The following is a 27,495-nucleotide window of genomic DNA, read 5'->3' as shown; positions in this document are numbered from 1 at the left end:
TAGAAAAACAGGGGAACTGCATTTAAACAGCCCAAGCGCCAACAATAAGGTAGGCACCCGGTTCTGTTACCCGTTCTACTCGTTCTAACCGCTGTTTGTAAAACCGATTGGAATAGTTGAGTGACTTTAAACTCTCCTTGTAGGTGCAATAAGACGTGTCCACCGCCGGCTGGCGGGTGGGAGCTGATTTTTGTCCCACGCACGGCTGTTTCAAATATTTACCAAACAGAAGTGCAGACTACTGGTTTGAAGGTAATTTTCCAAGATTGTCCTCTGGCCATCTAGGCGCAGGCTGTCCTGACCATTACTATATTGTAATTTGGTTCGTTGTAATTTTCTAGAACCGAATCTACATTGATTGAATAAGATCTCTTGAAAATTGAATACTCGCTGCCAACTTGAAAATAAAGGTACACGTTTTCTAGAAAGTCTTGGTAGGGGGCAATGTATATAGGGGACGAAAATGAGGATTGCAAAATCTCACTCATTTTCTTTGTACATAATTTTCAGAAGAATAATACGAGAAAGCCCTGATGAGAACTTGCCAAATGCCAGAGCGAGTTCGAAACGCGTCGGCAATAGCAGAAAGGAATTGGCAATAGCAGAAAGAATTCAAGTTTATTTATCAGACAATTGAAAATTTGTATTTGTTACAATTCATTTTGTTTTCTTTTCCTTACTGCAAATAGCTTCATTGCTTAATACTACATAACGACTGATGCTTCTCGTATGACCGTATTTGTATATTTATGTACACTAAATGATTGGATGTCATTTTGTCATATGTATTTATGTATTTTTGTTAAAATTCTTTGTTAAATGTTTTTGTATAAATTGTATGTACGTAGTGTTTTTCTCATGCAATCAATGCTTTAACTTAATGAGATTTATATGAAAAAGTAAATGGTTTAAATAAATTCGACCATACAAATCATAACAAGGATTTGGTTTGTTGCTCAAAATATAGCTATCAAAAATCGCAGGGCCAGCATTTCTCTTTTTATAAATTATTCTATGGTCCAGCTGACCCTGTGTCCCGGGACCTAACTCCTTATTTTCTGCTCACAGAGTAGGCAGAACAGGAGTGGTATCACCCTCCTAAGTGCGCAGTGACTGTTTTGCCAGGCCTCTTGGGATAGCCAAACAGTCCTGCACACTTCACATATTTTCAATGCAGGCTGCATTATAGCCTGCATGGAGAACATGCCCAGGCCCCCAGTCCCTGGCTAAGCACCAAACCACGGCACTCAGACCAATCACAACACTGTATTGCAGGGTTGTGATTGGTCAGGGGAGCCTGGCTGCTTCCTCTTCCATTCCCAAAGCAAAGAGAGACGCTGTAGTAAGGTACTTTTTGTCCTTTTTTTAAATATCCCCTTATTCCCCCCCTTACCCCCACCACCCTGATCCATGACAGCCGCTACTGAATACCAGGAGGCATACTCTCCTTTATCCCCTTCCATGCTCATGACGAGCTCAGCTCGTCATGCAGTACACTGCTTGTGTGCTCATGACGAGCTGAGCTCGTCATGAACAATGGGACTCTGGGATCTGCAGCACAGAGGATGAATTGCTGTAGCATTCATGTGGTTAAATGGTACAAAAGGGGGTGGTGATGGACGGAGCATCTGAACCAATCAAACACTCACACCCAGACAAAAGATCTGGGTTTAATCCATTACCGTTCTGTAGCCCACTCTGCCACCCCAGTTCAGACATGACCATATGCAAATCAGTCTGACCCTGTGCCTCATGGGAACAGTCCAGCCCGAACTGCCAAGCCATGCCTTCCCTGGACTGGAAACAAGCTTCCGAGTTCCAGGGAAGGCCTTGCTTGGGGAACATAATTTACAACGCAACTTTTACCACGCAGTGCTTTTACATCGCAGCTTTTATAACGCAAACCATTACAACGCATTGCGCTGGGGGGCGCTCTAGGATAGGGAATATATTTAATTTACTATCCAACACCTTCCCTACTATCCACGGGGACTGGAGTTGGAATAGTAAATTAAATAATTCACTATCCAGCGCCCCAAAGCACTATGCGTTGTAATGGTATGCGTTGTAAAACTCGCGTTGTAAAAGCATGCGATGTAAAAGCATGCGTTGTAATGTCGTACATCCGGCTTGGCAGTTCGGGCTGGACTGTTCCCATGAGGCACAGGGTGTGAGTGTTTGATTGCTTCAGATGCTCCGTCCATCACCACCCCCTTTTGTTCCTCCTTTAAATGGTGGCATGGCCACGGGCAAATGATAGAACCCTTTGCCATGTTTCCAACACCATATTGTAGCCACAGGTGCAAGGGCAAAATAAGTAAATGCACTGTTTGTGCACAACATAAAAGATGACATACAATCAGTGCACTTCCTGAAGGATCTCCTTGGGAGTGGGCCGCAGGGGTCCAGGGAACCGCACCAAACATGTTCCCCAGAGGCTAGTGAGTTACACAAGGCAGGGATTCACTGCATTCCTTTAAATATGAGCCTATAGGGCCATGCCCAAGAAGACGATGGAGCAGCAGCAACCTTTCTGATCTCTGTCCGCCATGGCCCATTAAAGCATCAAATTTGCTGTTTCCAGGACCCCAAGCACTGCAGACGGGACACCCGGAACCCAGTTCACTCACGGCAGTGTCCAGATTGCAAACAAGTGACCGGAGGCCCCCTGAGCTAGCGAGGAGACACAGCAAGTGAGTTGCCTGCCAACGGCCCCGAGATCTGCTGAGTGGGCAAAGGATTGTGTGAGAGCCCGGAGCTGTGGACCGCGATCGCAGAGGCGACTGGCTCTACGCCGGCAATGGCAGCGACTGAGCGGTGGGGTGAGGACTTGCTGCTGCCGGAGGTAGATAGAAGTGCCCGGCACTCAGAGTGGCAATTGGACCAGCACTGGTCCTGAAATAGAGCGCAACACAGTGGTCTTGAGTGCGGCAGACCAGAGCTGCACAAGGCACACACCAGCGGGAGGGGACCCAGGGGTCACTGCGAGAGCCAGCCCGCTGCCACGCTGCTTTTGCTGAGGTGAGGCCAGGCACACGTGGTGGTTCCTCAGCGCGGTGCCGAATATAGCATCTCATCTGTTGAGGCATCTGTAGATTCTGGGATTCGGCTTGCCCACTGCTTGAAAGTCTGACTGCAAGGGGAGGAGTGGGAATAGTACGCCAGTATGAAATTGGGCGGGAGTGTGGTCTGCCCAAATACAGGAGAGAGCTCTACGGCATAGCGAGTGATGCCGCTGCCATCTTGACCTCAAGACTAGAAGCGATTACCCCCTCAGAGACCCGATCAGCTGCGGGCGACCCCTGGAAGTGCCCACGGGGTAAGTTGCTGCCTAAGGCCCACACAGTGTCTTGAAGAGGAGAAGCCCAAGAATCATGGCTGAAGCCTGACCTGTGGTGGGCTTGGGCCTATGAAGTCTGGCCCTGAGAAAGAGGGGAGCAGCTCCAGCTGAGGGAGCAAAGACGGGGCCGCCCACATACCAGGGGTACCTTCCTAGAACACCCTGCTCCGGAGAGTTTGTCTTGTCCTGGGAATACACTGTGCCTAAGGGACAAAACCCTGTCAACCCCAGGAAGGGGGAGAAGAACCTTGCAAGCCCAAAAAACAGCAGACAGGGATCAGACCAAGGCCTGCTGTGGAAATCGCTCTCCAGATCTGACACACCGGTGGCTCTGCTGAGATGTCCACCCACCGGGCGAGAAAGGAACCCACGATCAAAGACCTTCTGCAGAAACCGGGCGCTAAGAGAACAGAGGGCCATGGTTCAGAACAGACACCGTCTCAACCTTCAGAGAAAGAGCTGGATCTAGCGAGCGATCAGACAGAGGAACTGATCACACAGGTCTTCCTAGAGCAACTCTTTGGTACTCTTAGGGAGTACTTTGCAGCCCTCAGGCAGGATGTCACCTCTGACAACAAACAAATAAAGACAGACGTCCAAAAGTTGGCGATCAGGTAGACGCGCTGGAGCGTGCAGGTGACCAACGCAATGAAGAATTTACTGAACAGGTTTGAGAACTGCTAGACCTCAGGGACCACAACGAGGAACTTCATCTCCCACTGGAAGACCTTGAAAACGTTTGAGGCAATCAAATATGCGCATCAAGGGAGTACCACTCCAGGTAGATGGTGGGAGTTTGGGACTGGGTGGTTTGCTTTTTCTTCAATGCCGCGCCGGCACTTGGAGACAAGGAGATTGTTTTGGACCGCACCCACCGAGCCAGGAGGACGGCGTCAGGCCCTTGTCAAGAACAAGATATCCTCACCTGCTTGCATTCATACAAACAGAAGGAAATCATAATGACTGCAACCAGGGATAAAGTGACTATCTTCTTCGAGGGCCTTCAAGTTGGAATCCACGCAGACTTCTTGCCTCTCACCCTACACAGTGAAAACCCCTGAAACCAGCTATGAGCTACCTGCAGGAGAAATGAATCCGCTACCGTGGGGGACACCCCTTCCGATTGACTTTTGTGTGGAATATTGAGTTGTGCAGTCCCTGAAAGTGGCACAGGAGGTGCTTGGTATTGACCTGGAGGAGGAAGGGGCCGGGAAGCGACAGCTCAATGGCTCATTGGACCATGAGCCACCGACTCCTAGATGGAGATGGAGGTCTGAGAAAGAGAAATGAATAAAGCCTTCTGATCTCGAACACCAGAAAGAAAGAGAGGCCCTGCTTCACCAGCTACAGAAAAGAACCGACCCAGAGTAATCAGCCAAGGACTCATTTGTGCTGCTCTATCGATTGCAATTGCTTCCGAGCCTACATAAACAGCGGGTGTGCCCGGATGGAAATCAAAATCGGCCTGCAGGAGAGTGCTCACACCTCTGGAGATGCTGACCGATCGTCGGTCATTAGGACCCATACACGAAGGTGTACTCAACGCCCTGCGGAGGACGAGTTGTTTGTTATATTTGTTCTCTTTCTTGCCTTTTCTATCTACCCTCTCCCTTTACCCACTACCTCTTCTGGTCTGGGGGATATTTTTGTTGTTGACAGGGATAGGCCACCAATCATTTACATGGGAGACACAGGTTCCTCCAGGAGGGGACGAGCCACAGAGGGGTGGAGATAACTACTGGCACATGGACGGAGGGGGTGCCAAGGGGACTGTATGACTCAGTACTCAGCGGTCCTGGGGTGGGTGCACTGCCTCCTTCTGAGAGGCAGGAGATATGGGACATGTAGTGGACATGCAATGCTGGGATCGGGCTTATTACTGCCCACGTAGGTGTATGTGAGATGGGGGGGAGCTTGTGTTTCGGAGGCCCAGCAAACCTATGCATGCATAGATTTGTTTCTGACATCTCTGAGGGTCACGAGAGACACACAAGAGGTCACAATAGGGATGGTGGCTCTGTCAGATCACTCACCTATCTCCCTCGAACTGCACCTGACCGGAGGCCCCACGACAGAGAACGTGGAGATAAACCTCAAACTGCTCACATATGAACCCAATATCAAAGACATATGGACAGCGATACAGACATAATTGAAGATCAATGATGATGGTTCGACCATGATTTCCCTGTTGTGGGACACATTGAAGGCAGTCATAAGGGGCTCTTTCTGGCGATCACCGCTGGCTTGAATAAGGACAGAAGGGATAAACGGTAGCACTTGAAATCGCAGATCAACGAACTGTAGGGAGTTCATCACCACAATGGTGCGGTCCAAGTTAGACAACAACTTAATGCGACACGACAGCAGCTTTGAGCCCTGGACTGTGACCGTGCGGAGTATCCTCTCTTGTGCACCAAGCAAGCGGTATTACATGGGGGTAAAAAAAACAGGAAACTCCTGGCTGAGATGTTTTGTGCATCAGACACATACGCGTCGCATTACAGGGATTAGAAACCCCCAAGGCACGACCCTCCGATCAGACTGCGGCATTGCTGCTACCTTTGAGTCCTTTTATACCGTCTTGTAGTCCGCTGACCATCTGGACCCCACATTGGCTGAGGACTATGTGCGCGATGCCCTGGTCACCACACTCCCGGACCTTGACGCAAACAAGCTGGATGCGGATATTAACCATGACAAGGTCCCATGTGCCATCCAGGGGCACCCCTCCAGGAAGTCTCCCGGGGAAGACAGCTTCTCGACTGATTTCTACAAAACTTTGCTCCCGACTTGGCTCTGGTACTAGCCCGTGGTTTGAGCTCAATTAGTGACACTGGCACTATGACCCCATCAATGGCGATGGCGGAGGTGGTTGTGACTCCCAAGCCGGGTAAGGACTCAATGGACTGTGCATCTTACCATCCTGTTTCATTATTAAACGTTGATCTACAAACTTTTACAAGCATACTCACACCCAGACTGGCTCCCTTTATGCAGGGACTTGTGGACCCGGATTAATCAGGGTTCATTCCGGAGCGTAACTGTAGCGATGGGACACGACTGTTGTGTCATCTCTTAGATAAGATCCAACGCACCCAACAGCCCGCGGTGCTCCACTCAGTTGATGCTGAAAAAGCGTTCAACCGAGTCCACTGGCCATACCTTAAACAAGTACTCTATCATTTTGGAACCAGAGACAGATTTTTGAGATGGGTAGATTGCATAGATAAGAACTCGGAGGCACGTATTAGGGTGAATGGGGTTGCGTTGCAGCCTTTTCGGTTCGAGAGGGGGACCCGGCTAGGATGCCCTCTGTCGCCCCTACTCTTCGCTCTATACATGGAGCTGTTCGCTGAAAGAATCCGCCTTAACCCCAATATTTCCGGGATCAAGATGGGCGACAGAGAGCATGAAGTTTCGCTCTACGCGGACGATGTAGTGCTTTACCTCATGCGGCCATTAACCTCCCTGCCTCCCTTTTTGGGAGAAGTTGAGACTTTCAGTCAGGTATCGGGCTTTAGGGGCAACATTCAAAAGACATAAGCCCTTACCGTAACCATTCCTAAGGCTGAACTACAGCAGATAGCGACACTATTCCCCCGAGGGACTCCCATATCTTGGGCTGAAGATATTCTCCACGTTAGACAAGACAAGACAGGTGAACTATACAACACTTCTGGCTGAGACCCGGGTGGAACTCTTGAACTGGTAGAGGCACACAATGTCATGGCTGAGAAGAATAGCAGCCATTAAAATGATACTGCTGCTGCACATTCTTTATGTGATGCAGACACTCCCGATTCGGGCCCTGCCTCGACTAGTGGCTCAATAGCAGCATCTAATCTGGGGTTTTATATGGGGTATGAAGAGAGTGCGTATGTTGCGGCACCAGTCATATTTGAGGCAGGAGGATGGAGATATTTCTAGATGGCACAATTGAGATATATGATTGAGTGGTATAAAGCAAGTTAGAAAAACACTGGTGCTTTATGGCCAACTAGATTGAGGGTATGCATATCCGGAAGGTGCCTTGGCTCCCTAAGCGACACCGTTTGGTCGGGGTTTATGTCTCTCCGGTTCTAAGAGCCACCCTCACAGTGTGGGATCAGTTACAGGAGCCCTGCGGCCTTTCGACTTCTATGTCACCACTGACTCCCTTCATAGGCAACCCGGACTGCCCTCCGGCGAGAATGGGGAACAGCTGCCTTAAATGGAAAGAGGCCAACTGCAAACGAATTGGAAGCCTCTTCGATGAAAAGGGAGTAATGGACTTCCCACACCTTATTACAGGCTTTGCAGTCCCTAAGGATGCATATTGGCAATATCTAGCCCTGCACCATTGGGTGACCCAAGCCCAAGTGTACCTCCACGCTCGCCGGTGCCTCACGAAGTTCGAGCGATGGTACATAACTCGGACCTCTGACAAACGTCTGTTATTGGACATATATACCTTTTTGATTACACCTAGACAGAGCATTAAATCCCCCACACAGCACAAGTGGGATTCCGAACTTGAACACAAACTCTCCCCTAAAGAGTGGCACGATATCATCCACAGAGCCAGGGCCTCCTCATGCAGTACTGCTGGTAAATAAATGTTCCTAAAGATAGCGCATTATTGGTACTATAACCCCTCTAGGGTTGCGTAGTGGAAACCGGGAGGGGATGGTCTCTGCTGGTGCCGATGCGGAATGCCTGGCACCCTCACACATTTCCTCTGGCACTGCCTGAAAATACAAACGTTCTGGGACTCGGTCCTGCGGGACATAGACAATATCTACCTCACTGACATACCCATGTTCCCCAGCTACACATTGCTAGGACTCCCCAATGCCCTCACATATCCTCTCAAATCTTGCTGAGGTAGAGCGATCACTCTGACCCTGGGGGCAGCCAGGCAGGTGTTGTTGTCCAGATGGAGGACAGAAGACAGTCCCGGCCCAAAGAGATTGGCTTCATAAGGTGTGTGAGACCTGGGTATGGAAAAAATCACGGCGAGCCTCTCATGCACACTCTCCAAATTTGACAAGACCTGGGACACCACAATACAATGTTTATCTATGGAATTCACAGAGCTTACATGCCCAAGATACCTCTGAGTACTCCATATCACCAAAGCTTCTCACTCCATGGAAGACTAAACCCACGAATAACTGAACACCCCACTGCGGTTGCAACACTTATCACTGTGACAGCCTACCGACACACCAATCAACCCTGTCCCTTTTCCTGCTTTCTATCTTTTTCTTCTCTACCTGAGTTGAATATTCTTTACTGTTCCCCACCGGCCAGTTGATGTAGGTGGTAGCTTTTGTTTTTCATTCACTAAAATCAATAAAAAGATTTAAACCATAAAAGTGAGATTGCAGTTCGGAAGCTTCCATCATCCGGTCCACTTTTCACAGATGCTCTGTTGACAGTGCAGGTGCAACTTCGTGCTTGCACTGTGTACAGGGCGATTACTGTAGTTGCGAGGTACCGACTTGCGCCCAGCACATACTGTGAAGGGAGTGTCATATCCTGACATAAATGATGACAGACTCGTGCTATGTGCTTCTAATAACTGAGCTTTATTCAACACGTCTGTTCCAGTCCCTGTCCCTACTCTATCTCCCCTTTCCTGCCACTGCTCCTCCTCTTCCTCCAACCCCTAGACTCCTCCCTTCCCAACTACTAGAACGTGTACATCATCACAGGGAGCACTGTGGTGCAACCTGAGACCGTGTGCCAGATGTACAATTTTGACCCTGGTGTGTGGCTTGAAGCATCATGATCACATGCTTTGGCTAGGAAATCTTTTTGTTGGATACCAGTAAAAAGCAGAGTTCAATTTAAGATTGTTTGTCTAAGTTAACTTTTTCTGTCGGTTTTATGAAGACTACTTTCAAAATTATTTCGCACAATATGTCTCATGGAGAAATCTGCAAATAGAAACACACAGACATCAGACAGGCTTTGTCTCAAGACTGGTTCGAAGGTACAGCATCGGGCCCCTGCACTTTACCCACCTATGGCAGTGCCAGTCTGTGACCTCCTTCCATATCCAGCTTCAGCCACACTTGTCCAAAAGTGGACTGTCCCTCAGTGTGGATCCAGGGAAGTGCCTTAAGTGTGATAACTGTGCTATACATGTGTTGTTATTCACTCATTCATTCACTCACTTGACTATACAATTCTGATTCATGATCTTGTGATCTCACGAGCAAAGTATGAATGTTTTGATTAATAGTGCCTTGAGTAATGGGTGTGATTTAACATATAATTCATGTTTCTTTTATTAGGAGCTGCGAAAAACACTCTTTGGAAATGCACTACATATTTTTACCTACGAATGGAAGAAATCTTATTTTAAATTCTGCGAACCCTATTCAGATTTATCCTTTGCACTGGAAGCAGAGAAGGTAAACATTTGGTTAAACTCGTTAAGAATAAAATTGGTTTGCAAATTGTTGGGCAGAATTTCAATGAAAGAAAAATATTGCAGTAAGCGGTCTAGTCTTTTAGTGTTTTTCACTTGTGTCTGTAATCCTGGAACATGTGTTCAACAGGTGAAAATTGAAGAAATATTTCAGTTTATTCTCATGAACGATGAACTCCATGAGAGGATATTCTGATGTTCATTCCAGCATGCGCCTTGCTGAAAAATGTAGGTGGGGTAATGTGGAAATTCTAATGCCATAGGTTTAGCGATTACTTCCCATCACTGCTTGGTTACCAATCACTGCTTGGTTACCAATCACTGCTTGGTTTCTTAATTGCCTAATACATTAGGTTGCCTCCCTTAAAATAAGAATGCAGCTAGAACCTGTTAAAAGAAGCAAAAACTGTGAACGGTGTATTTCTGTCACCAAAGGAAGGATTGAGTGAAAAATGCTTTCCTTTGATTTTAAAGAGCTGAAGGCCGTTCTTAAGGCCAGGAAAGGTGGCTTTCAGCCATGAAGAAGAGAATTTAGTGGCTGGTACAGAAGAGCCAATGCCGTGCCTTCATTTTATCTACCAAAGTAAAAATGGTGAGTGGATTGTTTAAAATAATTTCCACCATTGATAACCAATCTGGGCCTCAATCTAGTCCATAGTTGTTTTGCCCCCATTCTTCCACAGGCAGGAAAGAGCTGTACGAAAACCAGCTGCGGTTCTGGTCCAAGAGTACCAGTCAAGCCCGAATTGCCTGGCCAGGTCCCAAATGAGCGGGAACACAAGCTATCCAGACTGATTTCTGCATATTTGGGTCTTATCGGTAGAATTCAGTTTGAGTACTATGGCACAAAGAGCAAGGAACCAACATCTGACCAAACCTGTCATAGCGATTGCTAGTGGCTAAGATTAATTGAAGCATTCCTTCCATCACCTTGTTGTTTGTTGCAATATGACCAATAAGTGCAAAGGGATATACATATGATAGGTATCGGTACTAAGTGGTAAAGTGGATGCAAAAATACGACCTGGAATGCAGCGTGAATGATCACCAGTGGCTAAGATTAATTCTGCAGGAACCCCAGACTCATTCCTCCTCCAACAACACACTACCCAGGTAAGTCCGGGTGGCTCTGCCTGGTAGTTTGGCCATCACAGAGTTCCCATGCCCACTCCACACCGCAGAGGGGCAAAAGAGCCCTCCCTGATCTCCAGCCACCCTTCCCTCGGTTGGGATTGTCAGCCCAATCCATTCGTTCAGAGTGCCTCAGGTAAGTGTCTTACATCTTTCTGGAGCCCGGGCCTAGGGGGATAAGCGGAGTTAAGCACACAGCCAACTCCCTCTCCACATGGCCTGCCCTGTAAGACTTTTTCCCTCAACTATTAAGCCCCCAAAGGGCTTACAGACCTGGGAGAGATGAAACCGCTTGGTGTAAGTGCGCTCTACAAATATTTTTAACATTACTTACAGAGTTACAAATCAGGGTTAGTCGACCATGCCAACCCTCCAGTCAACTGGTGGGCTAGCTGGCCTTCTGGTCATCTGGTCAACCAGCCAGTGACCAGATGGCCTAGAGTGACCAGGTGGCCACAATATCCAGGTCTGTGGTAGCCAATAACCACCAGATGGCCATGCACGCTGAGACCAGCACTCAGGAAGTTTCTTTCTAGAGACACCTCTCAGCAAATCCACTGGTGCCCCATCAGACCATCTGGTCGTCCTACTGACCTCTGAAGAGTCTGACCTGGTGGCACAGAGCAGAAAGTGGAGGCCCACCATCTGCACAGCACATGGTAGAAGGTGCCTCTCATGGGCCAGCACATCATCCTTCCCAACAGTCGGTAGTGGAGGGACACCAGGGTTTGGGGCAGGCACCATGCAATTCACACCAATTCTTGCAACTTGCTGCATTATTTTTTGCCATGCAAGCAAAGTGATCCACCACCAAGAGTCAATGCATATTTCACTGTTTGCAGTGCCACCCATCATCCGCAGGTGTGGTGAGACATCCCTGCATCCCATCAGGCTTCCTCTCTGGAAGTCATCCTAAATTATTTAAAGAGTGCTTGGCCCAGGGGCTCCATCCCGCCACTGCACTATCTTCTCCCATTGCAGCAGAGGCAGGCAGTTCCATGTTGTCCCTCCTGGACAGATCTGCATGAGTCTTCAAACCTAAGCCTAGCTAAACGGGACAGGGCCAGCAGGTACCTTGATACTAGGGAGGGTCGCTCCACCTGCACATCAGCCGTCAGCAACCCATGAAGTAAATGGGAGCCAGGGCTCAATCCCTGTACATCATGAGTCCCCAGCTTAGGTAGAAACACTGAACCATATTCTAGTTCCCAGGCCCCCCTACCCTGGTGGAAGACATCAAGAAGAGAAGAGCCAGGTTCCTCCACGCCATCGCCAGACTTGCAATTTTTGTCAATACCTTCCCAAGTAGGTGGTGGGTAATTTGCACACTACCTTCCCTCCTTGGATGTGGTAGCCATTTCTCAGGCTCCAACTCCGGAATGAAACCCTGATTCCTGTTACCTGTGGTCACCATGGTAGTCCCAGAAAGTACCATCAAAGGTTGATAGGGTGGACATCTGATTGTATTGTCACCATCAAAGGGACATATGATTGGGCCACGGTTATCTAGAGTCACTAAAATGGGAAGGTAAGCCTGGATTGGTCTTTTATTTATTTATTTATTTATATTCTTGTATAGCGCAGGACTCGACCCCCGAAGGGGTATCTCCGCGCTTATGCTTTTCAAAGAAAACCTAGTCATGATCATGGAACTATGAAGGAGTCAGTGTGATAATATCTTAACAGGCCGAAATAGATAGGTTTTTAAGGTTTTTTTAAAAGACTGAAAGTTAGTGTTTTGTTTCAAGGTGGAGGGGAGTGAGTTCCATAGAGTGGGGCCTTTGTAGGAACGGGCACGACCTCCCTGTCTAGCTTTTTTAATCCTTGGAACCTGAGAGCAGTTGCTGACTGCTAGAGCGCAGAGTGCGTCCAGGACTATAGGGGTTAAATTTTCTTTCAGGTATTTAGGTCCAGTGCCAAACAGACATTTGTGTATTGTGCAGCAGATTTTAAATTTTACACGCTGCCTATCCGGCAGCCAATGAAGTTTGTCCAGGAGAGGGCGTGAAGCTGTCCTTGGCTGAGCATTGAGAACGAGTCTCGCTGCAGTGTTCTGGACTACTTGTAGTCTTTGTAGTTGGTCCTCGTTGGCCGAGATGAACAGGCCATTGCAGTAGTCTATCCTACTAATTACCAATGTCTGGACAAGCGTTTTCCTATAGATATCGAATGGGAAGACACGTCGTAGCAGTCCAATGACACGGAAGCAGGATCCTGCTACTTGATTTATGTGTTCTTTGAACAAAAGTGCCTTATCAAGCCGCACACCGAGATTTTTTATGGTCTGTTTGGGACTTGGTACTGGTCCCAAATCCGTGGGCCACTAATCTGTAGACCACAGGAGTGTGGCCTCACCGAACAGCATGACCTCCGTCTTGCCTACATTGCACTGGAGGCAGTTTAAAGCCATCCAGTCCGATATTGCCCTCATTCCGTCCGCAAAAGATTTTTGTATTGCGGGCGAGAGGGTCCGAAAGGGGAACAAAAGCTGAGTGTCGTCAGCATACGACAATGGGGTGAACCCATGCACTCTTACGATGTCTGCCAAGGGGGCCACATACACATTAAAAAGTGTAGGGCTTAGGCATGAGCCCTGTGGCACTCCCTTGGTGAGCTCCCTTGAGATGGAATGATGGGAGCCCAATCTGACTCCTTGTAAGCGGCCCGAAAGAAAGCTCTCCAACCAGGACAGAGCCACGCCTCCTATACCCACCTCCCTCAAACGACCGAGAAGTATCTCATGTGACACCGTGTCGAAGGCAGCGGATAAATCTAACAGCACCAGAATCATAGAGCCCCCTCTATCCAGTGACATCCTGATGTTATTGGTCACTGAGAGGAGGGCAGATTCGGTGCTGTGATTGGGCCTAAACCCAGATTGAGAAATGTCTAGACCCTCCGCTGCCTCGATGTACTTGGACAAATGGGTGTTCACATGTCTCTCGGTCATTTTGCTAAGGTAAGGCAGGAGGGAGATGGGTCGGAGGTTTGAAAGGTCCGTCCATGGAAGTGCCGCGTTCTTTCGGATAGGGTTCACCACCGCTTTTTTTCCACTCCGTGGGCACATGTCCTTCCCTGAGAGAATGGTTTATTACTGATTGGATATGAGGTCCAAGCAAAGTACTCAGGGAGGCAGCTATTTTAGCGGGCAGAAAATCATCAGGAGACCCCGATTTTATGTGACTCATGAGGGAGGGTAGATCCAAATCAGTAACTGCTGGAAATGCCATAAGTGAAATATCTCTCTGTGTAGGATCACCGCTGGCTTGAATAAGGACAGAAGGGATAAACGGTAGCACTTGAAATCGCAGATCAACGAACTGTAGGGAGTTCATCACCACAATGGTGCGGTCCAAGTTAGACAACAACTTAATGCGACACGACAGCAGCTTTGAGCCCTGGACTGTGACCGTGCGGAGTATCCTCTCTTGTGCACCAAGCAAGCGGTATTACATGGGGGTAAAAAAAACAGGAAACTCCTGGCTGAGATGTTTTGTGCATCAGACACATACGCGTCGCATTACAGGGATTAGAAACCCCCAAGGCACGACCCTCCGATCAGACTGCGGCATTGCTGCTACCTTTGAGTCCTTTTATACCGTCTTGTAGTCCGCTGACCATCTGGACCCCACATTGGCTGAGGACTATGTGCGCGATGCCCTGGTCACCACACTCCCGGACCTTGACGCAAACAAGCTGGATGCGGATATTAACCATGACAAGGTCCCATGTGCCATCCAGGGGCACCCCTCCAGGAAGTCTCCCGGGGAAGACAGCTTCTCGACTGATTTCTACAAAACTTTGCTCCCGACTTGGCTCTGGTACTAGCCCGTGGTTTGAGCTCAATTAGTGACACTGGCACTATGACCCCATCAATGGCGATGGCGGAGGTGGTTGTGACTCCCAAGCCGGGTAAGGACTCAATGGACTGTGCATCTTACCATCCTGTTTCATTATTAAACGTTGATCTACAAACTTTTACAAGCATACTCACACCCAGACTGGCTCCCTTTATGCAGGGACTTGTGGACCCGGATTAATCAGGGTTCATTCCGGAGCGTAACTGTAGCGATGGGACACGACTGTTGTGTCATCTCTTAGATAAGATCCAACGCACCCAACAGCCCGCGGTGCTCCACTCAGTTGATGCTGAAAAAGCGTTCAACCGAGTCCACTGGCCATACCTTAAACAAGTACTCTATCATTTTGGAACCAGAGACAGATTTTTGAGATGGGTAGATTGCATAGATAAGAACTCGGAGGCACGTATTAGGGTGAATGGGGTTGCGTTGCAGCCTTTTCGGTTCGAGAGGGGGACCCGGCTAGGATGCCCTCTGTCGCCCCTACTCTTCGCTCTATACATGGAGCTGTTCGCTGAAAGAATCCGCCTTAACCCCAATATTTCCGGGATCAAGATGGGCGACAGAGAGCATGAAGTTTCGCTCTACGCGGACGATGTAGTGCTTTACCTCATGCGGCCATTAACCTCCCTGCCTCCCTTTTTGGGAGAAGTTGAGACTTTCAGTCAGGTATCGGGCTTTAGGGGCAACATTCAAAAGACATAAGCCCTTACCGTAACCATTCCTAAGGCTGAACTACAGCAGATAGCGACACTATTCCCCCGAGGGACTCCCATATCTTGGGCTGAAGATATTCTCCACGTTAGACAAGACAAGACAGGTGAACTATACAACACTTCTGGCTGAGACCCGGGTGGAACTCTTGAACTGGTAGAGGCACACAATGTCATGGCTGAGAAGAATAGCAGCCATTAAAATGATACTGCTGCTGCACATTCTTTATGTGATGCAGACACTCCCGATTCGGGCCCTGCCTCGACTAGTGGCTCAATAGCAGCATCTAATCTGGGGTTTTATATGGGGTATGAAGAGAGTGCGTATGTTGCGGCACCAGTCATATTTGAGGCAGGAGGATGGAGATATTTCTAGATGGCACAATTGAGATATATGATTGAGTGGTATAAAGCAAGTTAGAAAAACACTGGTGCTTTATGGCCAACTAGATTGAGGGTATGCATATCCGGAAGGTGCCTTGGCTCCCTAAGCGACACCGTTTGGTCGGGGTTTATGTCTCTCCGGTTCTAAGAGCCACCCTCACAGTGTGGGATCAGTTACAGGAGCCCTGCGGCCTTTCGACTTCTATGTCACCACTGACTCCCTTCATAGGCAACCCGGACTGCCCTCCGGCGAGAATGGGGAACAGCTGCCTTAAATGGAAAGAGGCCAACTGCAAACGAATTGGAAGCCTCTTCGATGAAAAGGGAGTAATGGACTTCCCACACCTTATTACAGGCTTTGCAGTCCCTAAGGATGCATATTGGCAATATCTAGCCCTGCACCATTGGGTGACCCAAGCCCAAGTGTACCTCCACGCTCGCCGGTGCCTCACGAAGTTCGAGCGATGGTACATAACTCGGACCTCTGACAAACGTCTGTTATTGGACATATATACCTTTTTGATTACACCTAGACAGAGCATTAAATCCCCCACACAGCACAAGTGGGATTCCGAACTTGAACACAAACTCTCCCCTAAAGAGTGGCACGATATCATCCACAGAGCCAGGGCCTCCTCATGCAGTACTGCTGGTAAATAAATGTTCCTAAAGATAGCGCATTATTGGTACTATAACCCCTCTAGGGTTGCGTAGTGGAAACCGGGAGGGGATGGTCTCTGCTGGTGCCGATGCGGAATGCCTGGCACCCTCACACATTTCCTCTGGCACTGCCTGAAAATACAAACGTTCTGGGACTCGGTCCTGCGGGACATAGACAATATCTACCTCACTGACATACCCATGTTCCCCAGCTACACATTGCTAGGACTCCCCAATGCCCTCACATATCCTCTCAAATCTTGCTGAGGTAGAGCGATCACTCTGACCCTGGGGGCAGCCAGGCAGGTGTTGTTGTCCAGATGGAGGACAGAAGACAGTCCCGGCCCAAAGAGATTGGCTTCATAAGGTGTGTGAGACCTGGGTATGGAAAAAATCACGGCGAGCCTCTCATGCACACTCTCCAAATTTGACAAGACCTGGGACACCACAATACAATGTTTATCTATGGAATTCACAGAGCTTACATGCCCAAGATACCTCTGAGTACTCCATATCACCAAAGCTTCTCACTCCATGGAAGACTAAACCCACGAATAACTGAACACCCCACTGCGGTTGCAACACTTATCACTGTGACAGCCTACCGACACACCAATCAACCCTGTCCCTTTTCCTGCTTTCTATCTTTTTCTTCTCTACCTGAGTTGAATATTCTTTACTGTTCCCCACCGGCCAGTTGATGTAGGTGGTAGCTTTTGTTTTTCATTCACTAAAATCAATAAAAAGATTTAAACCATAAAAGTGAGATTGCAGTTCGGAAGCTTCCATCATCCGGTCCACTTTTCACAGATGCTCTGTTGACAGTGCAGGTGCAACTTCGTGCTTGCACTGTGTACAGGGCGATTACTGTAGTTGCGAGGTACCGACTTGCGCCCAGCACATACTGTGAAGGGAGTGTCATATCCTGACATAAATGATGACAGACTCGTGCTATGTGCTTCTAATAACTGAGCTTTATTCAACACGTCTGTTCCAGTCCCTGTCCCTACTCTATCTCCCCTTTCCTGCCACTGCTCCTCCTCTTCCTCCAACCCCTAGACTCCTCCCTTCCCAACTACTAGAACGTGTACATCATCACAGGGAGCACTGTGGTGCAACCTGAGACCGTGTGCCAGATGTACAATTTTGACCCTGGTGTGTGGCTTGAAGCATCATGATCACATGCTTTGGCTAGGAAATCTTTTTGTTGGATACCAGTAAAAAGCAGAGTTCAATTTAAGATTGTTTGTCTAAGTTAACTTTTTCTGTCGGTTTTATGAAGACTACTTTCAAAATTATTTCGCACAATATGTCTCATGGAGAAATCTGCAAATAGAAACACACAGACATCAGACAGGCTTTGTCTCAAGACTGGTTCGAAGGTACAGCATCGGGCCCCTGCACTTTACCCACCTATGGCAGTGCCAGTCTGTGACCTCCTTCCATATCCAGCTTCAGCCACACTTGTCCAAAAGTGGACTGTCCCTCAGTGTGGATCCAGGGAAGTGCCTTAAGTGTGATAACTGTGCTATACATGTGTTGTTATTCACTCATTCATTCACTCACTTGACTATACAATTCTGATTCATGATCTTGTGATCTCACGAGCAAAGTATGAATGTTTTGATTAATAGTGCCTTGAGTAATGGGTGTGATTTAACATATAATTCATGTTTCTTTTATTAGGAGCTGCGAAAAACACTCTTTGGAAATGCACTACATATTTTTACCTACGAATGGAAGAAATCTTATTTTAAATTCTGCGAACCCTATTCAGATTTATCCTTTGCACTGGAAGCAGAGAAGGTAAACATTTGGTTAAACTCGTTAAGAATAAAATTGGTTTGCAAATTGTTGGGCAGAATTTCAATGAAAGAAAAATATTGCAGTAAGCGGTCTAGTCTTTTAGTGTTTTTCACTTGTGTCTGTAATCCTGGAACATGTGTTCAACAGGTGAAAATTGAAGAAATATTTCAGTTTATTCTCATGAACGATGAACTCCATGAGAGGATATTCTGATGTTCATTCCAGCATGCGCCTTGCTGAAAAATGTAGGTGGGGTAATGTGGAAATTCTAATGCCATAGGTTTAGCGATTACTTCCCATCACTGCTTGGTTACCAATCACTGCTTGGTTACCAATCACTGCTTGGTTTCTTAATTGCCTAATACATTAGGTTGCCTCCCTTAAAATAAGAATGCAGCTAGAACCTGTTAAAAGAAGCAAAAACTGTGAACGGTGTATTTCTGTCACCAAAGGAAGGATTGAGTGAAAAATGCTTTCCTTTGATTTTAAAGAGCTGAAGGCCGTTCTTAAGGCCAGGAAAGGTGGCTTTCAGCCATGAAGAAGAGAATTTAGTGGCTGGTACAGAAGAGCCAATGCCGTGCCTTCATTTTATCTACCAAAGTAAAAATGGTGAGTGGATTGTTTAAAATAATTTCCACCATTGATAACCAATCTGGGCCTCAATCTAGTCCATAGTTGTTTTGCCCCCATTCTTCCACAGGCAGGAAAGAGCTGTACGAAAACCAGCTGCGGTTCTGGTCCAAGAGTACCAGTCAAGCCCGAATTGCCTGGCCAGGTCCCAAATGAGCGGGAACACAAGCTATCCAGACTGATTTCTGCATATTTGGGTCTTATCGGTAGAATTCAGTTTGAGTACTATGGCACAAAGAGCAAGGAACCAACATCTGACCAAACCTGTCATAGCGATTGCTAGTGGCTAAGATTAATTGAAGCATTCCTTCCATCACCTTGTTGTTTGTTGCAATATGACCAATAAGTGCAAAGGGATATACATATGATAGGTATCGGTACTAAGTGGTAAAGTGGATGCAAAAATACGACCTGGAATGCAGCGTGAATGATCACCAGTGGCTAAGATTAATTCTGCAGGAACCCCAGACTCATTCCTCCTCCAACAACACACTACCCAGGTAAGTCCGGGTGGCTCTGCCTGGTAGTTTGGCCATCACAGAGTTCCCATGCCCACTCCACACCGCAGAGGGGCAAAAGAGCCCTCCCTGATCTCCAGCCACCCTTCCCTCGGTTGGGATTGTCAGCCCAATCCATTCGTTCAGAGTGCCTCAGGTAAGTGTCTTACATCTTTCTGGAGCCCGGGCCTAGGGGGATAAGCGGAGTTAAGCACACAGCCAACTCCCTCTCCACATGGCCTGCCCTGTAAGACTTTTTCCCTCAACTATTAAGCCCCCAAAGGGCTTACAGACCTGGGAGAGATGAAACCGCTTGGTGTAAGTGCGCTCTACAAATATTTTTAACATTACTTACAGAGTTACAAATCAGGGTTAGTCGACCATGCCAACCCTCCAGTCAACTGGTGGGCTAGCTGGCCTTCTGGTCATCTGGTCAACCAGCCAGTGACCAGATGGCCTAGAGTGACCAGGTGGCCACAATATCCAGGTCTGTGGTAGCCAATAACCACCAGATGGCCATGCACGCTGAGACCAGCACTCAGGAAGTTTCTTTCTAGAGACACCTCTCAGCAAATCCACTGGTGCCCCATCAGACCATCTGGTCGTCCTACTGACCTCTGAAGAGTCTGACCTGGTGGCACAGAGCAGAAAGTGGAGGCCCACCATCTGCACAGCACATGGTAGAAGGTGCCTCTCATGGGCCAGCACATCATCCTTCCCAACAGTCGGTAGTGGAGGGACACCAGGGTTTGGGGCAGGCACCATGCAATTCACACCAATTCTTGCAACTTGCTGCATTATTTTTTGCCATGCAAGCAAAGTGATCCACCACCAAGAGTCAATGCATATTTCACTGTTTGCAGTGCCACCCATCATCCGCAGGTGTGGTGAGACATCCCTGCATCCCATCAGGCTTCCTCTCTGGAAGTCATCCTAAATTATTTAAAGAGTGCTTGGCCCAGGGGCTCCATCCCGCCACTGCACTATCTTCTCCCATTGCAGCAGAGGCAGGCAGTTCCATGTTGTCCCTCCTGGACAGATCTGCATGAGTCTTCAAACCTAAGCCTAGCTAAACGGGACAGGGCCAGCAGGTACCTTGATACTAGGGAGGGTCGCTCCACCTGCACATCAGCCGTCAGCAACCCATGAAGTAAATGGGAGCCAGGGCTCAATCCCTGTACATCATGAGTCCCCAGCTTAGGTAGAAACACTGAACCATATTCTAGTTCCCAGGCCCCCCTACCCTGGTGGAAGACATCAAGAAGAGAAGAGCCAGGTTCCTCCACGCCATCGCCAGACTTGCAATTTTTGTCAATACCTTCCCAAGTAGGTGGTGGGTAATTTGCACACTACCTTCCCTCCTTGGATGTGGTAGCCATTTCTCAGGCTCCAACTCCGGAATGAAACCCTGATTCCTGTTACCTGTGGTCACCATGGTAGTCCCAGAAAGTACCATCAAAGGTTGATAGGGTGGACATCTGATTGTATTGTCACCATCAAAGGGACATATGATTGGGCCACGGTTATCTAGAGTCACTAAAATGGGAAGGTAAGCCTGGATTGGTCTTTTATTTATTTATTTATTTATATTCTTGTATAGCGCAGGACTCGACCCCCGAAGGGGTATCTCCGCGCTTATGCTTTTCAAAGAAAACCTAGTCATGATCATGGAACTATGAAGGAGTCAGTGTGATAATATCTTAACAGGCCGAAATAGATAGGTTTTTAAGGTTTTTTTAAAAGACTGAAAGTTAGTGTTTTGTTTCAAGGTGGAGGGGAGTGAGTTCCATAGAGTGGGGCCTTTGTAGGAACGGGCACGACCTCCCTGTCTAGCTTTTTTAATCCTTGGAACCTGAGAGCAGTTGCTGACTGCTAGAGCGCAGAGTGCGTCCAGGACTATAGGGGTTAAATTTTCTTTCAGGTATTTAGGTCCAGTGCCAAACAGACATTTGTGTATTGTGCAGCAGATTTTAAATTTTACACGCTGCCTATCCGGCAGCCAATGAAGTTTGTCCAGGAGAGGGCGTGAAGCTGTCCTTGGCTGAGCATTGAGAACGAGTCTCGCTGCAGTGTTCTGGACTACTTGTAGTCTTTGTAGTTGGTCCTCGTTGGCCGAGATGAACAGGCCATTGCAGTAGTCTATCCTACTAATTACCAATGTCTGGACAAGCGTTTTCCTATAGATATCGAATGGGAAGACACGTCGTAGCAGTCCAATGACACGGAAGCAGGATCCTGCTACTTGATTTATGTGTTCTTTGAACAAAAGTGCCTTATCAAGCCGCACACCGAGATTTTTTATGGTCTGTTTGGGACTTGGTACTGGTCCCAAATCCGTGGGCCACTAATCTGTAGACCACAGGAGTGTGGCCTCACCGAACAGCATGACCTCCGTCTTGCCTACATTGCACTGGAGGCAGTTTAAAGCCATCCAGTCCGATATTGCCCTCATTCCGTCCGCAAAAGATTTTTGTATTGCGGGCGAGAGGGTCCGAAAGGGGAACAAAAGCTGAGTGTCGTCAGCATACGACAATGGGGTGAACCCATGCACTCTTACGATGTCTGCCAAGGGGGCCACATACACATTAAAAAGTGTAGGGCTTAGGCATGAGCCCTGTGGCACTCCCTTGGTGAGCTCCCTTGAGATGGAATGATGGGAGCCCAATCTGACTCCTTGTAAGCGGCCCGAAAGAAAGCTCTCCAACCAGGACAGAGCCACGCCTCCTATACCCACCTCCCTCAAACGACCGAGAAGTATCTCATGTGACACCGTGTCGAAGGCAGCGGATAAATCTAACAGCACCAGAATCATAGAGCCCCCTCTATCCAGTGACATCCTGATGTTATTGGTCACTGAGAGGAGGGCAGATTCGGTGCTGTGATTGGGCCTAAACCCAGATTGAGAAATGTCTAGACCCTCCGCTGCCTCGATGTACTTGGACAAATGGGTGTTCACATGTCTCTCGGTCATTTTGCTAAGGTAAGGCAGGAGGGAGATGGGTCGGAGGTTTGAAAGGTCCGTCCATGGAAGTGCCGCGTTCTTTCGGATAGGGTTCACCACCGCTTTTTTTCCACTCCGTGGGCACATGTCCTTCCCTGAGAGAATGGTTTATTACTGATTGGATATGAGGTCCAAGCAAAGTACTCAGGGAGGCAGCTATTTTAGCGGGCAGAAAATCATCAGGAGACCCCGATTTTATGTGACTCATGAGGGAGGGTAGATCCAAATCAGTAACTGCTGGAAATGCCATAAGTGAAATATCTCTCTGTGTAGGAAGAGTAAAAGGAATGGAGATGTTGCTCTTTTGGCTGGAGGCCCTCATGATTTTCTCATAAATCAAATTGGTCTGATAAATGCACGTTTCCGGGAGCTCAGCGCTTGTCAGCACATATTTAGCTCTAGAATTAACACAATTATCCAAATAACAGGTTCAACAATCAATAGAAATATACTTGAAATTAAGAGTAATTTGCAGTTTCACTATATTGGCCATGTGTACATACACTTGCTTGGCATAATCTTTGAGACAAGCATATACTACTGGCAGGGTCTACCAGGTAACCACACCTGCTGGACAGGAGGAAGAGTTTAGTGCCAATTCCAGGCCAACCTTTGCACCCCTTACGAGCCTGCTTACCTGAACTGGTTGGGGGAGCCAGGGAAGTCACATTGGGACCGATGAGCCCAACTCGCTCCACAACAACAGAAGACTCTTTATTTTATGGTTAGGCAGCCAGGAGCTAGACATGCGCTAAATGTTTAGGCTCCAGGCTACCTGAGCTGAACTTTGCCGGGATAAAGAAGTCACAGCTCCAGCTCCTTCTTTACTGTGGGAATGCCATCTTCAGCCTGACAAAGCACCTCGAGGCCCACCACTCATGATGAGGGAGACTGTCACTGATTGCCTCAAACTTTGGCAATTCAGTTCTAAGGCCTACAGTGCCCATGGCTGAGTGTCAATCACTGACACCTCGTCACAGAATGGGGTGGAGTCAGACGTCTCACTGACCCCACCCCACTCTGTGACGAGTGAGGGACTGCTGCATTCCCTCATTGGCTGGTCTAACATCAGCCAATGAGTAAGGCTTGGGCCCGCTGTCTTGCCCAAGGTCAGCCAGTGAGGAAAGGCACCCTTCCCACCTCTCGTGGGATCTCCGAGGCACAGCCGCGCAGTTATGACTTTATTTTAAATATTTGGTGCATGCGTGCATGAATATATGGGAGTGAGTGTTGTAAAATGATGTGTGTGTGTTGGTGTGTGCATGTGTGAATACATGAGTGTAAGTGAGAGTTTACGTGTACGTTTGTGCCTCGACCACCCACCCCCTCTGCTAATAGTACAGACTGCCACTGTGATGGAATGGCCTTTTGCCATCGCCTTTCCATCACGACTTTCAAATTCACGCAATGTGTATCTTGTGACTTGCAGTGAAAAATGTGAGTTGGAATTTTAATTTGTGAATTGCTAATTAGTTCTCTGAATTGTGGAACTGAGCTATGCCAACTTTCAAAATATAAATTACGTTCACATATTTGGTCTAGTGACTTGAAAGGCTATTTTGAGTGATTTATTCATAATGTTAGTCCTACTCCTCTTACTAAATTTCTTACATTTACTAATTCAAATTCATTCCTTTCCAATCCATGGGTAAAATATGTCTGTCTTAAATGCGCGTGGACATATTTGAGTCACAAAAACATCATTTTTGCCACAGGGACTCCTGCATGTTGAGAAACGAATATACACATGGTCAAAGAAACTGATGAGAAAAATGTGGATTGTTTCATTATTTTCTTAAAAGAACTTCCCTTTGTATGTTCATTATTCTCCTAATTTAATTTTAAGCTATGCATGAGCTTTTCACATCAACACTTCATGTAATTTGCGCTTCTTTTACCTTTTGTGAAAATGTCCATATTACTCATCTGTTGTAAGAGTAGGAACTTTGAACCCATTCCGTGCTACCGTCGGCCATTGGCCAACGGCAGCACTACCTCCCCAGTGCTGCCATCCTCCAATGGCCGACGCGGCCCCGACCGTTTTGCGGAAGTGCCGCACTTCTGCAAAATCACGGCCGCTGTTAAGGCGTTAAGGGCAAAATTATCTTTTGTGAAATAGCCTCTCTATTATTGAAGGAATCCTACTCTATACTAACTACGTTTCCATCTGTGTTGTTCTAGGGAGGTTCCAGAGCAATTCAGATGGCGGTTCAGGCAAACATCATCAAGTACTTGCTGTTTGTCAAAAACAATGAGCTACACGGTCATCTTCATAGGTAAGCTAATAACCCTCTTGAAAGGAGTTGCAGAGTGATGAATGCTGCATTTTCATAAACGATGTAAGATGCTTTCTGACGTTCAATAATAGAGCCTTTTTTAGTTAAATATATTTTCTTTTTATTTCAACATGTTTTATTAGATTTTTTATACAAGAAACACAGTAGCAATTCTGTTACAGGGTTTGCATCAATTCGTCCACTCGCTTTTAGCCTATTTAATTACATGTATTCCCTCCCTGTCTTAACAGTCAAGAAGGGAAGGAAAATAGAAAGGAGCATGAAAGCAAGGAGTGAAAGAAGAGATAGAGGACAAGCACCTGAAATTTACATTGCTTATACATTACGTCTGACATTGGATGGGACCATTAGGGCCCGATTACATTCTTGAGAGGGAGGAGCTTCACTTGGGGTGCCAGGATATGTCTCCCCGGCCACCCACGTTTTCAAGGGGGCTCAAAAGAGTCTACGAACGTGTCCAGGGACCTCCACATCCTTCTGGAGGGCGGTTTCCAGGGTGAATTCTGTAGTGTCATGTTGTCTGCTCCTCTAAGATGCATTATCCAGTTGAACCATCCTTTGTACGATGTCTTAGAAGTGTCTTTCCAGTTTGTGAGGACCATTTTCATTGCTGCAGTTAGTAGTAAGTCCAGTATGTCCCTGTCATCTATTGACCTCACCTCAGTGCTCATAAATCCCGTGGTGATAGTGGAGAATTCTTTTGTTAGAGTGCAGTCAAACATTTTATTTAAAAACCTAAAGATTTCACCCCTGAATGTTTTAAGAGCTGGGCAATACAGGATAAGTTGTGCTAGATACGTTTTTTCTTTATTGCAGTTCCAGCATACTACCTCCTCCCTGAGGCCTAATGAGTGTAATCGTGCAGGGGTCCAGAAAGCCTTGTGAACCAGCCAAAACTTTGTTTGTGAAAGCACTGGGGAAATCTTATTACGTGAAGCCGATGTCCATAGTGTGGCCCACTCTTGGCCATTGAAAGTGGCTTTACTTTGATTATTCCAGTAGGCAACTGTCTTGTCATTAAGCTTGGAGGATTTAGAGCGGAGGAGTTTGTAGAGGTGTGAGACCTGGTGTCCTAATTTATTTATTTTAGAAATGAGCTGGAAGATTGACAGTTGTGAGATTAAAAATTTGGTTTTGGACAAAGCCAATCTGATTTTTAGGAAGTTATAAAATTAGATAACATTTGGTTTGTGTTTGTCCTTGAGGGCGGCAAGGTGATGGGGTAGGTTTCGTTTTCTAATTGGAGGGGATAGCATATCCCTTTCTCAATCCATTATTCAAAGGTTAAGTTTTTTCCTTTGTATAGAATCTTGCTATTGGCCCAGAGTGATTCATTTTTCGACCCTATAATGCTGTTTTCTAGCTGTTTATCTACCTTTAGTAGGACGATTTTAGTGTTTTTAACAAATGGCTTTGAGGTATAGGGGTATCTGTTTGCTGTTAGTAGAGCAAGAGGGCTTAGGTTGTTTAGGATGGCTTTCTCCACCTGCAACCATGCCGGTGTGTAGCCATCAGGCGGAGCTATCCAGTAAGAGCCTTGTTTTGCTAGAAACGCTAACTGGAAATGTAGGAGAGTAGGGTCTGCTTTCCTATGGTCATCCCATTTTTTGCTTTTTGCTTCACTGGTTTTCGACTTAATGTGGCTGTGGGCCTGCTAATCGGACCCACAGCCTGCTGTTCTCTCTCTAAATTCACAACCATGTACTTTAGGTACATTACCAATTGGGATTGGATCACCTTATCAGCCCCTGTACAGTGTACTATAGGTACCCAGGGCATAGGTGCATCCAAGGCCTACCAGGGGCTGCAGCATATCTTTTGCCACCCCTGGCTGGCCATCCAAACTGACACAACTGGCTGATCACTCAGCTGGGGCAAGGTTGTGTAATCACCCCTTGCTTAGATATAGTATACCTATGTCTAAACCTATATCTGGACACATGTACACCTATAAGTTACTCCTATGGCAGGCCTTAACAATCCTGGAGGCAGAGTGCTTGGTTTTATGTGAGATGGTCCTCTAGCATGAGCTGAGCCTGTCTGCAGCTTTCGGAACCATGTCCTTATAGCTGTTCCAGGGTATTGCCATACCATATACTCTTAAGTGCATTATAATCCTCGCGGTTAGATGCTATCTTTGGATTGGCTTTATCAAAACATGTCGTGTAAGGTGTCATACGCTTTGGAATACTACACCCTCACCAGTCCTGGTGACGGGGGTAGCATTCCACCCTTCTAGAGGGAGAAGACATGTTACTTTCCTTAAACGCGGTTAAAACTAACCAGAGCCTCAGCATCACAAAATGAATGCTGCTGCCACAGACACAAGTCTGGCCTCCTGCTGCTGACCGAAACTCTGGCAGGGGAGGCCTGGACAAAAGGTTTCCTGTCACTGGGAGGTGTTACACCACCCCAGACAGGAGCTAGTGGATTGAGGCAGGCAGGGCGAGTGAAACTAGACACTGCCTGGGGCACACAAGGTGTCCCATGCATAGCCCAGTTCAAACCGGTGTTGGGGCACTCCAGCCCCAGCTCTGGCACGAAACTGGACAAAGGGAAAGGGGTGTAACCACCCCCTTCCTGGGTCCCACCCATAGGAGGGACCTAGCAGGTAATCCAGCCCCTTGATTTGGAATAAAGGTAGGAGCTGTGTCCATAGACTTTAGATAATCTTGACTGAAATTCGAAACAGAACTCTGGACCCTTTGACATCCTACTCGATGTAGAAGACTGAAGAATCTCCCTTGTGGTCAAG

At 47.4% G+C, this 27,495-nt stretch overlaps 1 protein-coding gene across 1 annotated transcript in view; it reads left to right on the top strand.

Moving 5' to 3' along the window:
* The window catches only part of MINDY4B (MINDY family member 4B), a 426,393-nt gene that overhangs the window by 292,830 nt on the left and 106,068 nt on the right, over window positions 1-27,495 (top strand). The window contains exons 5-6 of the mRNA XM_078666102.1: window positions 9,625-9,744; window positions 24,625-24,719. Coding sequence (XP_078522228.1) covers window positions 9,625-9,744; window positions 24,625-24,719 — 215 coding nt within the window. The remainder of the gene's footprint in view (window positions 1-9,624; window positions 9,745-24,624; window positions 24,720-27,495) is intronic.

The sequence above is a fragment of the Lissotriton helveticus genome, chromosome 11 (assembly GCF_964261635.1).
Source record: "Lissotriton helveticus chromosome 11, aLisHel1.1, whole genome shotgun sequence".
Lineage (NCBI taxonomy): Eukaryota > Metazoa > Chordata > Amphibia > Caudata > Salamandridae > Lissotriton > Lissotriton helveticus.
This window is presented reverse-complemented; position numbering and strand designations above follow the sequence as displayed.